Source organism: Anser brachyrhynchus (genome assembly GCF_964034855.1).
Source record: "Anser brachyrhynchus genome assembly, chromosome: W".
NCBI classification, from domain to species: domain Eukaryota; kingdom Metazoa; phylum Chordata; class Aves; order Anseriformes; family Anatidae; genus Anser; species Anser brachyrhynchus.
Window position 1 is genome coordinate 23,352,309 of NC_137704.1, and position 19,708 is coordinate 23,372,016.

Below are 19,708 nucleotides of genomic sequence, written 5' to 3' on the forward strand. Positions count from 1 at the left end.
GGTATATTCAAACCATTTTTAAAAGGACTTTGGCAGACAATACAGTAACTCTCAGGTATGCACATGTTCATCACCTTTCATGCCAGCAGAAGTGGAAGCTGTATCTTCCACTCCAGGACACCGAAACAGTGTTGAGGACCATGCTTGCGACACAGGGTAAAAAAGTCAAGTGTTTATTCTGGTTTGGCAGCAGAATGAAGACAAGTGTTACGTGTTGCAGCAGAGGGGGAAAAAAAAAGGTAAGAAAGGACACGAGAACATAATTTGGAAGGCAGGATATTTCAAAATCTGGGATCTTAGTTTGGGTTGTCAGAGACCACACATGCATTGCACAGAAAACAAGGAGTTGCTTTGATCACATGCAGCAGTACCCAAAAGACCCAGTTTATTATATTAGCCTTGTAATTAAATTTTAATAAGGCAAACACAACTAGTTATGAAATACAAACAAAACAGTCAAAAGTATAGATTCACAAATATACTTCAAATTATCAGCTTATAAGTAGGGATTATAGACATTTTAAAGTAAATCTTTAATATACCAGTAGGAAATACTGCATAAGTTAAAACCTTATGCTGAGAATAGCACTCAAATCAAAATACATCCTCACTAGAACTCATACCTAAGGGGATTAAATCAAAAAGTATCACATCTTACAGAAGCTGTCTTCCCTATTATGTCTATCTGCCTTTACTATTTTAACACTATAGCATTTCTTTCGCTACTACACCTTAAAAATTCAAGAATAACTTTTCTTTCTGCAAAAATAATGCTGTCTTACTGTTCTACGTGCCACACATCTCCCAACAACAGCAAAAAGTTTCCCCTTCCCTCCAGCACCAGACTTACTGTGCACTGAGCCCACTGTATTGCACATGTGCAAGAAATCAAACATTCCCCAGTGCCATAATAGCTGGGCATTTTTGCTTTTGTAGCTATGTGAAAAATGTACTACGTGAGCAAAATAAGTTTAGCAGTTCTTGGGAGTATTAGCTTCACTACACAAAAGTATTGATTTTGCTGCCTGAAGCTTACTCCTGAGAAAAACCCTCCCCCTCCCACTCCTCAGTCTACCCCCTAAAAGACAGCAGTAATGGCTTATTCACATAATACTTGTAAACACATAACAAATCATGATCCACAATATACCAGTTGCTATTCTTACACATTCTGAGTTGAGACAGAAAAGGCAAAACACTCTATTCTGATAGCAGCAAGACTAGGATAAAATAAATAAATAAATAAATAAATAAATAAAAATTAAAAAAAAATAAAAACACATTTGCATTCTGTCTTAATCTAGACCTCAGTAATGAGCTGCTACCCCCAAAGAATCCTTAGAAAACTTTTGTGAGTTCTGGCTACCCTTCTGTTGCAATTTAAGCCAGCCATTCGCTTACACGCCCCACGGACCCACAGTGGGATTGATTTTAGGCTCCCTCCATCATAATGGTCCTTCTGGACAGTAGAGATGCTATGTAGTTTTGGATTGTTGCATGCTAAAGCCAGTTCTGGTAACATCACCACTGCACTTCTCTGGTTCCATCAAGATTCATTCTTCATTAATCTGGGCTACTTACTGTAATACCACTGTATTGTGGTTTAACCCGGCAGACATCCCACCTGTGGGATGGGGGAGAGAATCATGAGGGGGGGGGGAGGGGGGAAGGTAAAAACTCATGGGTTGAGATAAAGACCTGTCATGCTCAAGTGCTGTTCAAAAATCCAGTGCTTAAAATTCAAACTCACAAAAGCACTAGATATGTTCAAAATACAAAGCATGCATTTCCAAACTGTACATAAGTCACATGAAAACGGATTTCCCTCTCAATCTGAGATCTGGGAAATGAATTATTTCCTTGCAAACCTAGAGAGAGGAAAAAAAAAAGAGAAAACCATAAGAAACTTAAGATTTAAGTAGTTAAATTATGATAAGGAACCTCAATATTAATTCCTTATAAACAAGCTTTGAATAAGCCACTAAAAAATTAAGAAAGGTCCAGATTTGCTGATTATAAATTGAGTTTTAGAAGATTGCTTCACCTGTTCATTTACACACGACAACCGAATAATACTGCCTTTAGAATTTCATTTTTGGTATAACCTTGAAGAACAATCACACTTTCGCAAAGTATAACTGTCAGCATTTCACATCTAGTGTTTTGAGTTGTACTCAATATAAAGCATCTAAACTTGCTAAGTGATATGCAAAGATCATCCCATTTGCATTTTCCCCACATGATGGAGGTATCAGTCAAGCCTCTTGTTGCAAAGACAACAGTAAGCTTTATAATCCACAGGAAATCTATTGGCAATTTCTAGAAGTTGAGAAATTATCTGATTTGTTTCAGCCAGCCAAGAAACAAAGCAAAAGAGATTTCTGAAATCTTATCGCTTAACATGAATTAACAGTAACCTTGCAAAAACTATTGAGTTTAACAGTCTGTATTGCCCATGTACAATTTATAAAAATCCTTCCCAAAAAAGTTTTGTCCATATCCAAAGATGGCTCAGCTATTCACATCTGCTCAACTAGAGTACTGTATTGAAGCAAATATTAGTTTGTGCTGGTTTTGGCTAGGATAGAGTTAATTTTCCTCCTAGTAGCTGGTATGGGGCTCTGTTTTGGATTTAGGAGAAAAATAATGCTGATGTTTTAGTTGTTACAGAGCAGTGCTTACACTAAGCCAAGGACTTTTCAGATTCTCATACTGCCCTGCCAGCGAGGAGACTGGGGGTGCAGCAGGAGCTGTGAGGGGACAGAACCAGGACAGCTGACCCAAACTGCCCAGAAGGATGGTCTTTACCATAGGATATCATGCTGAACAATTAATACGGGGGAGTTGGCTGGGGTGGGGTGACCGCTGCTCAGGGATGGGCTGGTGGTTGAACGGGTGGTGAGCAATTGCATTGTGCATCACTTGCTTTGTACATTCAATTAACAATATTTCACAGAATCATTTAGGTTGGAAGAGACCACTAAGATCACCTAGTCCAACCTCTGACCTAACACTAACAAGTCCTCCACTAAACCATAGCACTAAGCTCTACATCTAAACGTCTTTTAAAGACCTCCAGGGATGGCGACTCAACCACTTCCCTGGGTAGCCCGTTCCAATGCCTAACAGCCCTTTCAGTAAAGAAGTTTTTCCTAATATCCAACCTAAACCTCCCCTGGCGCAACTTTAGCCCATTCCCCTCGTCCTGTCACCGGGCACGTGGGAGAATAGACCAACCCCCACCTCGCTACAGCCTCCTTTAAGGTACCTATAGAGTGCGATAAGGTCGCCCCTGAGCCTCCTCTTCTCCAAGCTAAACAACCCCATCTCCCTCAGCCGCTCCTCATAAGACTTGTTCTCCAGACCCCTCACCAGCTTCATTGCCCTTCTCTGGACTCGCTCGAGCGCCTCCATGTCCTTCTTGTAGTGAGGGGCCCAAAACTGAACACAGTACTCGAGGTGCGGCCTCACCAGAGCCGAGTACAGGGGCACAATCACTTCCCTAGTCCTGCTGGCCACACTGTTTCTTATGCAAGCCAGGATGCTGTTGGCCTTCTTGGCCACCTGAGCACACTGCTGGCTCATATTCAGCCGACTATCCACCAATACTCCCAGGTCCTTCTCTGCCAGGCAGCTTTTCCAGCCACTCATCTCCCAGCCTGTAGCACTGATTGGGGTTGTTGTGCCCCAGGTGCAGGACCCGGCACTTGGCCTTGTTGAACTTCAGTTCTCTCTTCCTTTCCTGTCCTATTAAACTGTATCTCAACCCATGAACTTTTACTTTTTCTTCCTGATTCTCTCCCCCATCCCACTGGGGGGGAAACAGCTGTGTGTGGTACTTAACTGCCTGCTGGGTTAAACCACAACATAGTTCCAGACCTGAACTAAAGCTGCTCAGCAGTGGCTACCCAGCTTTATATCACCTCCCTATCACTTATATATCAAAAGCTTAACCTTAAAAGGAAACCAGGAGCAATAGGTGAATTGGATTTTAATCAAGATGTAATTCATTTCAGTCACATTATGAGAGTTCATTCACATTCCCAGATTCCTTGTATCAGGTTTTTCTAATACTAACCTTTACCTACATGAGGGAAAGCCTCAGCTACGCAGCACTGAGAGGGAACCAAACTCCTGAAGATACAGTTAATAAAAGTGCCTCTTCAGGGAAACAGGTCAGAGTTCAGTTTCTCCTTTTCCAATCCAGATGTTGTTGATACCACAGCTTCATCCCAGCCCCATTCTGCATGAAACATGAGATGCCTTCCCTTCTTTCTTCATCTCCATCCCTCTTATCTGCTCTTTTCTTCAGCTGCCTTGTTCAGATATGGGAAGCAGAAACAAACACCTATTCTAGGAAGTGTTGGGGGGGGGGGGCACGCAGGGGGCCACAACATTTGAGATCTTTCTCGTGAAGGAATGACAGAACAAGCCTTATGATGTAAATTAGGAATTACTACACATGGGTAGGACCAAAAAGACTAAGCGCTTAATATCCAAACGGGCTGTGTATTGCAAAATGCTCATCGCTAAAGGAAGAGGTAACGCAAGGAAATAAGCTGCAATACAGACAACGAAGCACAAGGACTATAACGGAGAAAGCATACAACTACAAAGCTTTTGGAAGAAATGAAAGTTTATCTAAACTCCTTCAGGTAAAGATTCATGGAAGACAGATGTTTGCAATGAAGCTTTGCACAATTCAGGAAGGAGGCAACAAAAAACCTCACACCTCAGATATATTTGAATAGTACTTGGGCAATGCTGGAACTTACTTTTATCATGCTGTACTGGCATTTTAAGTATGCAGGTAAGTCCCTTCCAGCAGATTCATGAAACACATGGAGAAAAATTGTTTTATAATTGGGACACTATATTAAATTAAGCTCTAATTACTTTTCCTATTGAAAGTGTATTAAATTGGAAAAGGCAGATCAAGGAGTTGAATCTCTCAGAAATCAAGCAGATCAAAAATATACAGCTCTCAGGAACAGATGAGCCTAACATTCCCGTAATAGCAACTGACAGTTGCTGATAGACTACAATAAACAAGCTAGCTAGTTCAGCATAGAAGATAAATAGAGCAATAAAAACATTCAATGACCTGAATAAAAAAGTGCATGCATGCATGTGTGTGTAGATACATAAGTAAAGCAGTGGAGTCAACTAATACTGACTGCTGACTATGCATTGAACAATAGCACAAGCTCATTTCCAAAGTTTATAAAGGCTAAATATTTTCCATGGACATGAAGACAGCAAGAAACTTAAATACATTAAAGCAAGGCAATACCACTCTCATAGCTGTAGATACAGATATTGCATTCAAAAAGATTAGAACAAAGAAGGAAAGAAGGCAGGTCTACAAATAGAAAAATAAAACAGATAATAGGAGTCTGAAATATCCAGTGCTGCCTCTGCTTCTGCAGTCACACAAATTAGGAAAGAGTAGAAGGATATGCCAGGATAAAAAAACAAAACAAAACAAAACACACATTTATACAAGAAACATATTCAAGACTTTCAAGACTTTCCTTGTTTTCCAAGTATTCTAGGGACCGCTATTTCTTGTTCTCAAGCTAACTTTTCCATTTCATAAATGAAGTAATTGTAGTCTAGATGGAACAGCCAACAGTGAGGGTGCACAACTATTTGAAAGCACCACACACTACCCCCAGTAACTGATGAGACATTTCAGAAGGTCTATTTTCAAAAGCATTTTTTTTAATCACTTTGATGATGGAATAAGAAAAAACGTTCTCTAAAACATATAGGACAAAGCAAAATCAGAAGCAAGAACATCAAGCACATGCCTCTCAGTTTTTCCAGCAATACAATAATTCATTTTAAGCTACTGATGAAGGAAATTTTAATCTAACAGCAGCTCTGGAAATGTGTCCACATTCTTCTTTCCTTGAACTCAGGTGCTCAAGCAGAAACCCCCTACTAGAGATATGAGCTTGAGAACCAAGGTTCAAGTATTTAAATCATGACAGCAAGACTTGATATATATCATCCGTTATCACCCTTCCCATATTTATTATGTTTTATTATTATTTTTATTATGATTGACGTTATGACATTTAGACTTCTGTAATATTGAAGCTGCCTGATCAGAACAGCAAAAACATACCTTTGTTGATGATGGTGGAGTAGGAAAATTAAGCCAGGCTGGAGCAAAGTCATGTTGCGCCATTTAGGTCCAGTCTCTCTGAATCAATGAGACAAGGCTTCAGCACCTCATGGCAAGTCCCTGTAACTGGAAAAACAAGATAAACATCTAAAAAGTACTCATTTCAAGAACATTATACTTGTGGTATAATCACTACCTCCCTTCTGTTGTCTGGTATTGTTGTCTCAAACAGATATGATTTGTAATCTAGCTAGCCTTATCTCATTACAGCGTCACATTTGTCCTTTTATTACCAAAGTGTCACACTAATCAAATATTTCACAAAGATCATAAAATTAGAACTAACATTCATTCCTTTATTTCCTCTTACAAACTGGATGAAGCACCTTGCGTGAGGTCTGATCAGAAAGCTGTGGCAAAATTATCTCCTTGAAATATTTTCTGATACTGTCTAGAATGGATTATAGAAGCTATTTCACTAGCTTCTTAGAAGAAGCTGGTTTCCCAAATTAGCCCCTGAAAGTTAATCTCAGAGGCCACATTAAGATTCTTCATGAGAAAACTAGATGCCAAGAACCCCGTATTTTCCTCTAGATTGAATAGAAACAGAGCCTGAATATCCAGAAATACTGCCAAAATCCAGTAAAATTCACTAGTTTGAAAATGGGCAAGAGAAGGTAATGGCTTAAGGCAAAACCCGAGAGTACTTTTTCTACCCCTTGTTCTCCCCACAGGCAGAGAAACATTTCTCAGCAAACAAGAGAATGCAAGGTAATATAAACTATTGCTTAAAGCTGAACTATAGCACTGAAAGGAAAGAAATGGATGAAACACTACCTGAATTATAAGGGTATCTGAATCATGCTCTACGGCTAGATACAGCAAAATTATCAATGACTCTGTACTGGGTCGGGCTGGGATGTTAACTTTCCCTGCAGCAGCCCATACAGTGCTGTGCTCTGCACTCGTAGCTAAAACAGCAGTGGTATCACACCAGTGCTGTGTTTCCTGCTGAGCAGTGCTGGCACAGCATCAGGACTCTCTCTAACCCCCCTAGGGGTGGGCAAAGATGTGAGAAAAGAAACATCACCAGGGCAGCTGACCTAAACCAACCAAAGGGATATTCCATACCATATGATGTCACACTCAGCAATAAAAGGTGGAAAAAGGAGGAAGAGGGGAGGGGTGGGCTCTCGTTGTGAAAACATCCGTCCTCCTCCCGAACACCGGCTACGTGCGTTGAGGCCCTGCTTCAAGGACGTGGTCAAGCATCGCTCATTTGTGGGAAGTAGAGAGTAATTTCTTTCCTCTGCACTTCCACATAGCCTTTACTTGTTTTGTTTAGTTTTCCCTTTCCCCCTCCCTCTTCCCCTTTCCTTTTTTTCCCCTTTAGTTAAATTGTTAATTTAGTTAAATTGTTTAATTAATAATAATCTTTCCTTAATAATTATTTGTTTTTCCTTTAATTAAATCATCCTTATCTCAACCCGTGAGTTGTTCTTTCCTTTACTTCTTCCCCTCCTCATCTAAGGAGGGGGAGGAAGAGAGCGGTTGTGGTGTTCAGCTGCCTAGCACGGTAAAACCACCACAGACTCAAAAATATTTAAGTATGATGTACACATTATTAGAAATTCAGGTAGTGAAAACACACTTAACATCCAAGTGCATGTTATAGGGAAAAGCAAATAAACATGTATTCCATGTCTATGCACAACAGAGTGCAGATCTGTTAGTGAACACAGATGTGGGTCACTCCAATCTAAAACTGCTGTAATTTGATAAGTTTTAACAAGCACTGTGGAATCTGAACTAGATAACTGATAATTATCATTGCATTTTGGCCTGAAGTGGGCTACTGCAGACTTCCAGCAAGAGAAATTTCAACAACTAAAAAGAAGTTTAACAAATTTGTAAGTATTAAACTGCACTACTTAGTCAAGTTGCTGCTTCTTTTTTTTGCCATGAGGTCATACTAAAGCTGTTTTTTTGTTTGTTTGCTTGTTTTTTCTTTCATTTTAGCTTTCCTGATCCCATCCCTGCACGTCTAGGCAGCATCCCTGTACTCTTCCCATGCCACATGCCCCTGCTTCCACTGCCTGTGCATTTCCTTCTTGCACCTCAGTTTGACCAGCAGGTCCTTGCACAGCCATCCCAGTTTCCTGCCCTCCCTGCTTGCTTTCTGTCTTACACAGGGGGATGGAGAGTTCTTGCACTCTAAGGAAAACATCCTTAAAGAGTTGCCAGGGACAAAGGAGCTGAACAGAGCTAAGGACAGTGTTCCAGGGTATCTCATCCACCAGGTCTTTAAATAGCTTGAAATTTGCTCTTTGGAAGTTCAGGGTCCTGACTTTGCTCTTTGCCAAGCCCATATTCCTCGAGATCACAAACTCAACCAGGGCATGGTCACTGCAGCCCAGACTGCCTCCAGTCTCAACCTCGTTAATGAGCTCTTCCGCATTGGTGAGCGCCAGGTCCAGTAACGCTTCTCCTCTGGTTGGTTTGTCTAATACCTGGACCAGGAAGTTATCTGTGATGCACTCCAAGAGTCTCCTGGATTGCTTACAGCCTGCTGTGTGGCTTTCCCAGCAGACATTCAGGCATTTGAAATCCCCCATCAGGATGAGAGCCTGCAAGCACAATGCTTCTTGTAGCTGAAGTAGGAAGGCCTCATCAACAGACTCCCCTTGACAAGGCAGCTTGTAGTAGACCCCAACCACAAGGTGTCCTTTATTGGTCTGCTCCTTAACTTTTACCCATAAGCTCTCAACCTGTCTGTGACTGTTTCTCAGAAGCAGCTCTTTGCAATCTATCCATTTCTTAGCAGAGGGCCACACCCCCTCCCCTCCTTCCCTGTCTCTCTTCTGTAAAGCTTGCAGCCCTCAATTCCAGTGTTCCAGCTGTGTGATTCATCTCACCACATTTCTGTGGTAATTAGGCCATAGTTCTCTAATTGCACTATGGTTTCCAACTCCTCCTGTTTCCCATGCTGCACGCATTGGCGTAGAGGCACTTCAGCTGGGCTATCAACCGCATCACCTTTTTATAGGAGCCCTCCTATTTGTGACAATTCCTCCTTCCTTTGTGACAATTCACAACTATTTCCCCTGTTGCTTCCTAAAGTTTCAGCAGTCCCTAGTTCTTTTCTGTCAGAGGTACATTCCTTCCTCCGCTAAATCTAGTTCAAAGCTCTGATAATAAATCCTGCCAACTTGCTACGCAGAATGCTCTTGCACCACCTGGTCAAGTGCGCACCATCCAGTGCCAACATGGCTGGTCAAAAGTGCACCTGAGATTGTAGAACCCAAAACCCTGAGCGTGGCTAGTGCCACGCAACTAATCATCCACCTGATCGGTTAGCTTTTCTTTAAACCACATTTTAGAATATACAGCCTATCCAGCTTTAAGTTACCAACCCCATGTTTTACCAGGCTCCATAAATATTCCTAGTTGCTACCTTTCCGATGTTGCCAACAAGCTTGCCTTAGAATGTATTTTAATACAGAAAACGTTTCCATTACAAGTACGAGCTCTGCTTCATTACAAGTATCAACACTAGAGTACTCTTCATCCCCAGGAAGTTATTTTTGGCAAACTGAAAACAGATCACAAAGTGAGAACGGAAGGCCAGCAAGACTACTGTCACCTCAGGCAAGATTTGCTATGCCTAAACCATTTACAATCAGTTTGGTTGCCAAACATCAGTTTGATTTTTGGTTGAGTTCAAATTAAGTTACACCAACAAGTTAGACTACCACTTTCTTCTGCAACACGTTCCAGCACTGAATTGCTCTTACATCGTTTCAAAGATTTCTTCTACAAGATCTGACAATTTTTGTTTTTTCCCCTGCTATTCAAGTCCATTACTTCATCTATCCCCAGCAGTCAGAGACATTTCTGCATTCTGTATCCCCCAAAGCAACTGCAACCTCTATTCAGATTTGTACTACCTACATATTTAATAAGTATGCTCTATTTCATTATTGCAGATGTTAATAAAAATACTGAAGAGACCTATTTAGTTCACTTGATATATCCTTCCAGCTTGACATCAAACAGTTACCTTTGCAAAGACTCATGAGCCTAAGGCAAATAAGTAGCACCGATAAGCAATTCATTTTAGAAGAACATTTAGAAGAACATTTAGAAGAACATTTCCGCCTTTGAGAAATACAGGACTGTCCCACATTTAACTAAAAATTCACACCTTAGGTATTTGAATAGAATGAAAATAAGTAGTATGCACCCATACAAGCATTAACAAGAGTGATTTAGTTATAATGACAGACCATGAAGAACTCGTCTCCTAGCAAGCCTTCTCTTATATACACACCATACATCAGATCAACCACTGTTCATTAACATTGATAAATGATGACCAGAGAGCACCTCTCCTAGAAAGACAGGCTGAGAGAGTTGGGGTGGTTCAGCCTGGAGAAGAGAAAGCTCCAGGAAGATCTCATTGCAGCCTTCCAGTACCTAAAGGGGGCCTACAGGAAAGCTGGGGAGGGACTCTTTGTCAGGGAACGTAGCGATAGGACAAGGAGTAATGGCTTTAAACTAAGAGGGTAGATTTAGATTAGATATTAGGAAGAAATTCTTCACTCAGAGGGTGGTGAGGCACTGGAACAGGTTGCCCAGAGAAGTTGTGGATGCCCCATCCCTAGAAGTGTTCAAGGCCAGGTTAGATGGGGCTTTGAGCAACCTGGTCTCGTGGAAGGTGGTAGAAGGCGTCCCTGCCCATCTGGGGGGGGGGGGGGGGGGGGGGGGGGGTGAAACTATATGATCTTTAAGGTCCCTTCCAACCTAAACCATTCTATGATTCCATGATAAAACAGTTGTTGTACACCCAACATTAAAAAACGACTATCAGAAACGTATTGAGGTAAGCTCCATAGATCTGAATACGGTGATTCTACTGCTTTCAGAAGCTCTCTTGGTAACAAAAAATTAAGCCCAAAATTTGTCACAGTGAACTCATCGTTCCTTAGAAGCACAAACTCAAAACATACCTGCCTTTAGTAAAAGTATCCTGAAAGCTAACTTGGCTTAGGTTGTCCATCACTGAAACAGAGCTGTAAAATTCTAAAAAGGCAAGAAAAAGACACTGAAATATTGCTATCCTCTTACCATTAACATTCAAATGCATTTCAGTTTCCTGAATATTTTTAGCAGTCTGATTAAGTCTCACGGTAGCAATAGTTTCTGATGTCTGATTCAAGTTCTGCATAGCGACTTCATAAAAAAAGCCTTCCATTGGTATAGATTTAGATTAAAATCTTCACAAAATGTATGTTTTGCTATGCACGTGGATAGCAGAATAGACTGCAGCAAGGAAAGAATTAATTCAGTTTTGTTTCTTGAGGGTCATCTAAGAAGTCTGTAAAGAATTTTGTTTCAGGTAACATGCAACAATTATTCCAGTATTTAATTACTGAAAATTTAATTCTATTGTTTTGTGAGGTCTGAACATCAATAAGGCAGTGAATACCAAGTAAAAATGAACAACTAGTTCCAAACGATGTACAGTGAAGAGATTTGATCTCGTAAAGATAAGCCACCCACTTTGAGCCACATTAACAGCTGAAACGAGAACACTACACCGTATAATCAAACAATCAAAAAGGTCAGTTTGTTTTTCTTTTTTATGATGGAGTTGATAGGGTCCTTTTGTGACAAAGTATTTTTCATCAGTTTTAAAGTAGCTGGAGACACTTTTAAAACATAGTTGTCTTAGCACAACAGTATTCAGGAAAGCTTAATATATTGCCTCTGTTTTAGAAAGAGTAGTAGAAAGAGTAGCAACGCGTTGAGAAAAGGGAAACTGAAAGCAACCGCGTGAATCAGAAGTCAAGACTTCTGTGAAAAGGTTAAGAAAAAACATCATCTAGAGTCAACTCCCAGAACTCCACATTACCAAAAAAAAACAAAAAGATGAAACTAAAACAACTATCTTTAGCTTCAGCTTACCAAATTAAATGAAAAAAAAAAAAATCTTAAACAGCATAGTCATTCTTCCCTGAACATTTTCTTTTTTATATCATCACAAAACAAGATACAAGTAAGGCCACATCTGGAATAACATCATAAATTCAAAATTTTTCCAAGGGCAATAGCAAACTACTTCAGTCATCATGGACAAAAGAAGCCTCTAAGAAAACTTCTCTGCTTGCTTTGCCTCACAAAATGAGGAACTAAGATATATTTAAACATTGGTCATAAACATCTGAAGGAGTAAAGTCCACTGAGAAAAGAGGTGTTTTAATCCAAAACACCACAAAAGGACAAAAAAAAAAATACCAGTTGGAAATGGAGTTTTGAAGATCAGAAGAACAGGATTCTGGAACAACTTTAAGACTTCAAATATTCAAACCTGTCAATTCCTATTATGCTTAAATGCCAGAAATTAAGAATTGTTATACATGAAACTGTTTAACTGCACAAATACATGCACACAAATATAACATGGTAATTAAGTGTCAGTTTTTCGCTTAGGCGGTGACCATGAGACTACAGCCCCCCCCCTCCCCCCAAAAAATTTTCCTCTTTTTCCTCCGTTCTGAAAATGCTAGGTAGCTTTTTAATAAGACTTCTGCATTTTCTTGAATATATAAAAATCTTACCACCCCCCACATTCACCAGGAGGAAAAAGGACTCCTGCCACCAGAACTGTCAGTTACAGATTTCACCCTCCTTCACTCCTGAAGGATTTCAATAATGCCCTGGTTTTGGCTGGGATAGAGTTAGTTTTCCTCCTAGTAGCTGGTACAGTACTGTGTGTGGGACTTAGGAGAAAAATAATGCAGGTGACACACTGCTTTAGCTGTTGCAGAGCAGTGCTTACACTAAATCAAGGACTTTTCAAGCTTCTCATGCTGTCCTGCCAGCAAGGAGGCTAAGGGTACACAAGAAGCTGGGAGGGGACAGAACCAGGACAGCTGACCCAAAAAGATAGTCCGTACCATAGGATGTCACACAGAACAATAAAAATTGAGGGGACTGTTGCTCGGGGGCTGCCTGGGCAATTGCATTGTGCATCACTTGGTTTATCCCCCCCCCCCCCCATTATTATTAAGCTATCCTTATCTCATCAACTCATGAGTTCTTGCACTTTTCAATTTTCTCCCCCATCCCACTTGGGGGTGGTGGCAAGCAAACAAGCGTGTAGTATTTAACTGTCTGACAGGTTAAATCACAACCATTAAATAAGCAGGCAAACTGGCAATATATTGCAGCAACTTCTAACCAGGAAGTGTAAGACCATTATAGGGTAAGCATAGTGCAGAACCTAGCAAGCACCTGTTAGCAGAGCTCATATCTCCACACAACACTTTAAAAATAGATTACAGTGCAGACACATACAAGACTTGTTACAGAGTAGCCAGGGATTTTTACAGTCAGAGGTAGTAACATCTATAGAATCATAGGATATCCCGAGTTGGAAGGGACCCATAAGGATCATCGAGTCCAACTCCTGGCACCACACAGGTCTACCCCAAATTTTAGACCATGTGACTGAGTGCACAGTCCAAACGCTTCTTAAACTCCAAAAGGCTTGGCGCAGTGACTACTTCCCTGGGGAGCCTGTTCCAGTGTGCGACCACCCTCTCAGTGAAGAGCCTCTTCCTTATGATGTACTCTGACTTGCTCCACGTATTAGAAAATAATATAATGTCCAGAACTGCATCTGCTAACAGTGAAAAAAATAATAATCTTAATAAAATGTCTCCAACCTGGCCTTCAAAAATTTCAAGAAAACAAAGGATACTGAAGTTCAGAATAAAATGATTTTTGAGTAAATAATTTAAGTAATCACTCTCTGTTGTGTTTTAACCCAGCCAGCAGCTAAGCACCACACAGCTGTTCACTCACCCTCCCCCCACCCCCTTATGGGGCAGGGGAGAGAATCACAAAAAAGAAGTGAAAGCTTATGGGATGAGATAAAAACAGTTTATTAGGACAGGAAAATAATAACAACAGTACTACTATACTGCTAATGTGTACAAAACAAGTGATGCACAATGCAATTGCTCACCACCCGCCTGTCCCCAAGCAGCAGATCCATCCCTCCCCACCCTGGCCAGCCCCCCCATATTAATTCTTCAGCATGACGTCAGATGGTATGGAATACCCCTTTGGCCAGTTTGGGTCAGCTGTCCTGGGTCTGTCCCCTCCCAGCTCCTGCTGCACCCCCAGCCTGCCCACTGGAAGGACAGAGCGAGAAGCTGGGAAGTCCTTGGCCTGGTGTAAGCACTGCTCTGCAACAGTTAAAACATCAGCGTGTTATCAGCATTATTCTCATCCTAAATACCAAACACAGCACCATACCAGCTACTAGGAGGAAAATTAACTCTACCCTAGCCAAAACCAGGACAATATCCACCCCTTATTCCATACCATTTATGTCATGCTTAGGTCCCACACTTCCCAATACATTCCAATTAGTCACCACCTTCATATATGTATATAAAACGTCCACTGAGTTTGTGGAGTCTGTGACTGACTTTGGGCTCCATCTGTCCCAGCAGTCTTGCAGGGTAGAAGAGATGATGTGTGATGTTGGATGTTGGATCATCACATGCTGAAGCTCGTTCTGGTTCCATCACGCCGCTGTGCTTGTCCAATTCTATCAGAATTCATTCATCATTATCGGCGTGGCTGTTACTGTGATACCATTAATGGGACACTGACATGTAGCAATCATGGTAGTGATGACATACAGCATTATGTAATAATTAACATAATACAATTCAACTCATGGGCTATTCTCAACCAACATCAGATCCCCTTGAGGTACACATTGGACCTCCCCATTCCTCCCCCATACCAAAGATGCTTTAACCGCTTGGCTTGCTTGATTGCAGCACGTTTCACAGTCATGAATAACCTGTGCAATAGCATGCATGGTCAGGTTCGCCCATCGATCCCAAGCCCATCTATATGTTGCATCCCTGCCTTGATGGCCTGAGGTGTCATGGGCCCATCGAGCTATAAATAATTGACCTTTATGTTGCCAGTCCAGGTCCACCTGAGCCACTTCAATCTTAGCAGCCTGATCCTCCTGCTGGTTGTTCTGATGTTCTTCAGTAGCCTGATTCTTGGGCACATGAGAGCATCTACATGGCGTACCTTTACAACCAGGTTCTCTACCCGGGCAGCAATATCTTGCCACAATGCCGCAGCCCAGATGGGTTTGCCCCTGCACTGCCAGTTGTTCTGCTTCCATTGCTGTAACCACCCCCACAGGGCATTTGCTACCATCCATGAATCAGTATAGAGATAGAGAACTGGCCACTTTTCTCGTTCAGCAATATCTAAAGCCAGCTGGATGGCTTTCACTTCTGCAAACTGACTCGATTCACCTTCTCCCTCAGCAGCTTCTGCAACTCATCGTGTAGGACGTGTAGGACATCATGACTCCAGTTCCTCTGTTCAGTAAGCAGCGTAATGGCTGCAGGCCTTTTTGTGAAGTATATGTTGGGGATGAAAGAGTAACCACTACCTCCCAGGAATATGACAAAATGAAGGAGTTCAAAATTGAAGATGGTAAAGCAGTAATTCCACTAGGTATAACAGTTCAAGGTGATGTCCTCATTGTGATCTATCACGCCCGGTCAACGCTTGGAGGCCGACTACAAGCCAAGATGGCTTCTATGAAGATGTTTCAGATTCAGTTCCACACAGGTTTTGTGCCCCGAAATGCCACCACAGTGAAATTTGCTAAGTATGACCTTGATGCCTGTGACATTCAAGAGAAGTATCCTGATTTATTTCAAGTCAATCTGGAAGTGGAGGTGGAGCCCAGAGACAGACCTAGCTGTGAGCAGCCACCATGGGATAACATGAATATGAAGGGACTGAATCCCAAGATTCTTTTCTCTACCTGAGAGGAACAACAAGAGATTTTGTCAAAATTCGGGAAACCAGAGCTGCCTAGACAGCCAGGTTCAACTGCACAATACGAAGCGGAAGCATCCCAACTGGAGCAGTCTTCAGAAAGTGCCCCAGCCGAGACAGAATCCTCCCATAGCAGTGGTACTGATGCAAATAACTTCTTTCATTCTCTGGATTGGAAAGAAGGAAAAAATCCAGGAAGTGGAATAGACAATAATTCATCCAAAAATGATCATGTTCAACTATCTAATGAGAGAGAAGAGAGTGATCCTTCAGATGAGGAATTCCCTGCATTTCCAGGTGAAGAAGGGGCAGTAACTGTTGGTGAGAGAGACTCTGGTACTCAGGAAGGAGAGTTGCCTTTTGCAGCCAGTTTTGAAGCTTCATCTGCATTGTTACAAAAACCTCTCACTGAAGAGAATGTAGATTTACTGGGACTGAACTCTGATATTCCACTAGAACAGGAACAACCTATCTCAGAAACAAGCTCTTCAACAAGTAATGCAGACTTGTTGAACAATCTGTTTGTGGGTAGTGCATCACAGATCCCAGAAGAGTCCACTGGAGATCTTCTTGGACAAGGAACATCTTTCTTTCTCAGCAGTCAGTCTCAGTGTTCAGCTGCTACTAAGATGTCTTCAGCATCAGCTGATCCTTTCGACCCGTTCACAATGTCATCAAGTTCTGAGAATCTGTCCCTACCTAGTGCAGACTTCTTTAGAGGCATGCTGAATCCAAATGCAACATCTACTCCTAATACATTTATTCCTACAAGTAATTCGGTTCGGTCTTCTAGTTCAGATTTCTTGAATTCAGGGAACCTGGGACTAGAGACACCTAAAATGTCATCTTCTACAAGCTACCCAGATCTCTTAGGTGGATGGGATTCCTGGGTAGATTCTTCCGGACCTGTCTATGCACCATCGGCACAGATGAAGTCTGCTTTTGAAGGTCAAGTTCTTACCACAGGAAGTCAGTCCAGTGTGTCTTCAGGTCCGTCCTTCAGCCGGTCTAAGTCTCAGAACGTTGACCCTTTTGCTGACCTTGCCAGTCTTGCATCTGGTCTTCCAGGTTCCTCCACAAGTGGATTCTCCGGTAGTGGGTTTGGTCAGAAGACCGCTCCATCTCAGAAGTCAGGAAATCAGTGGCAGAAATCCACAAAACCACAAAGTACTTCGTGGCAGTCCCAGACTAAATCCAGCACTACAGCTAAACGCAATTATACAGGGAACTTCAGCGTTATTGGAGGACGAGAAGAAAGAGGAGTCAGAACCCCAAGCTTTGGTCAAAAGCCAAAAGTTTCAGCAAATGACTTTGAGGACTCCATACAGCAGCCTTCCATCTCCGATGCTTTCCCACAATGCGACAGGACCCATCAGTGAACAGGGCATATTGCTTCTCATTTTCTCATAGCTTGTTGTACAGCGGGGCTTCTTCAGCACGGGCCACCTCCTCCTCCGGTGATATCCCAAAGTATTTGCCTTCTGGCCAGTCCATAATCACCTCCAAGATCCCTGGGCGACTGGGGTTTCCTATTTGAGCCCGCTGAGTAATCAGGGCAACCCACTTCCTCCATGTAGCATCAGTTGCATGATGTGTAGAGGGGACCCTTCCTTTGAACATCCAGCCTAGTACCAGCAGTCGGGGTGTGGGAGAAGAATTCGCAGGGAGCTTTGTGCTCTTTTGTGGGAAAGGAATTTGCAGGTGGCTTCGTGCTGTTTCACACATCCCTGAGTTAGAGATAATGAGGAAAACAGCGGTAGAACTAAAAATTTGAGCAAGGACGAGAAAGTAAATTGGCTACAGTGTTAAAGATGAGCTTTGGGCAGTAGCCAATTGCTGGCTGGCTCAAGGCGCGTATCTGAGGGTCTCTAACCAATTGTAAGACAGATTTGGGCACGTGGACAGCATGCGGGGCTACGGGGAAAATGCATATGTAGTGGTGAAAAATGGCAATAAAGGTCCTGCTGTTGAAGAGCCATGAGGAGTCCGTGTCATGCGTGCCTTTATCGGGGTGACTGGAGGAGCTGCGCTTCAGTACCGACCACTTCCGAAGCAGATCGAACTCCTTCATATGCTGCCAATACCTATTTTTTCGGTGGGAGTGTAGCGGGCCTCAGATCCTCTGTATCCCCAACTCCAAAACCCTAGGGGTCGACCTCGCGTTTCCCCAGGTTCTTTCTGCCAGAGGCTCCAGGTGGGGCCATTCTCCCCGGCTGTGGTGTAGAGCACATTCTTTACATCTGGTCCTGCTCAGACTGGCCCAAGGGCTACTGCATGAACTATCTCACATTTAATTTGTTCAAGGCTTGTCGTTGCCTGGGGCCCCATTTGAAATCGTTCTTCTTACGGGTTATTTGGTAGAGTGGGTTTACAATCAGACTGTAATTTGGAATATGCATTCTCCAAAACCCCACGACGCCTAGGAAAGTTTGTGTTTCTTTTTTGCTAGTTGGTGGAGACATAGCTGTTATTTTGTTGATCACATCCATTGGGATTTGACGACGTCCATCTCGCCATGTTATTCCTAAAAACTGGATCTCTCGTGCAGGCCCTTTGACTTTATTTTGTCTTATGGCAAAACCAGCCTTCAGAAGGATTTGGACTATTTTCTTCCCTTTCTCAAAAACTTCTTCTGCTGTGACACCCCACACAATGATGTCATCGATGTACTGCAGGTGTTCAGGAGCTTCCCCCTGCTCCAGCGCAGACTGGATCAGTCCATGGCAAACGGTAGGGCTGTGTTTCCACCCCTGGGGCAGCCGATTCCAAGTATATTGGACTCCCCTCCAAGTGAAAGCCAACTGTGGCCTGCACTCTGCGGACAAAGGGATGGAGAAAAATGCATTAGCAATATCAACTGTGGCATACCACTTGGCTGCCTCTGACTCCAGTTCGTACTGGAGTTCTAGCATGTCCGGCACTGCAGCACTCAGTGGTGGCGTGACTTCGTTCAGGCCACGATAGTCCACTGTTAGTCTCCACTCACCATTAGACTTTCGCACTGGCCATATGGGACTATTAAAAGGTGAATGAGTCTTGCTGATCACTCCTTGGCTCTCCAGTTGACGAATTAGCTTATGGATGGGAATCAGGGAGTCTCGGTTGGTGCGATATTGCCATCGGTGCACTGTTGTGGTAGCGACTGGCACTTGCTGTTCTTCGACCCTCAGCAACCCCACAACAGAAGGGTCCTCTGAGAGACCAGGTATGGAGTAATTGCCTGAGGTGACAAGGAAAATGAAACTAATATTCACATTTTAAGGAAAGCGTACAGCATTGAAGAAGCTTTCAGGGTGGAGTGTAGCTACACTACCTAAACGTTCCCTAGGCCTCCAACCTTAGATGTTAATCACACTGGGGGAACTTGGTGTGCTGACTCTACGGAACAGTACGGAGCGTAGAGCAGAGTGGAGACACTGCAGCTAGGCTCTGTGACAAGAGGGACTTGCTTGTTCTTGTGCACACAGAGACCGATCAGCTGCACATTTGCTACCCTGAGTCAACGAGCTGTCATGTGTTTGACAAAATGCTGTACTGTAGTGAACTTATCATTATAATATCAAAACACGCCTCCATCCCAAAAGCTACCCGCCTGTAAGGTGTGACCACCCCTCACTGAGCATGCGCTCTGAATTTCTCTGAAACTATACTTTCAAACAAAAGTGAGAAAACTTTGCACCA

The 19,708-nt window shown here is 42.5% G+C and overlaps 2 protein-coding genes and 1 pseudogene across 25 annotated transcripts in view; 2 read left to right on the top strand and 1 right to left on the bottom strand.

Moving 5' to 3' along the window:
• Positions 1 to 19,708, top strand: part of LOC308184831 (bis(5'-nucleosyl)-tetraphosphatase [asymmetrical]-like) — a 118,966-nt gene that overhangs the window by 60,114 nt on the left and 39,144 nt on the right. The window lies entirely within an intron of this gene.
• Positions 1 to 19,708, bottom strand: part of LOC308184754 (vasculin-like) — an 80,300-nt gene that overhangs the window by 48,108 nt on the left and 12,484 nt on the right. For 18 of the 23 annotated variants that reach the window (XM_080572211.1, XM_080572208.1, XM_080572212.1 and 15 more), the window contains one exon: positions 6,134 to 6,259. Coding sequence is in view for 18 of the 23 variants with exons in the window: in XM_080572207.1 (XP_080428333.1) it covers positions 6,134 to 6,196 (63 nt within the window). In the remaining 5 variants the exon portion in view is untranslated. The other 5 variants (XM_080572198.1, XM_080572220.1, XM_080572221.1 and 2 more) reach the window with 5 other exon arrangements.
• On the top strand, positions 15,544 to 19,247 carry LOC308184741 (cyclin-G-associated kinase-like; annotated as a pseudogene). Its single transcript has one exon. The product of its transcript is annotated as a cyclin-G-associated kinase-like (transcript).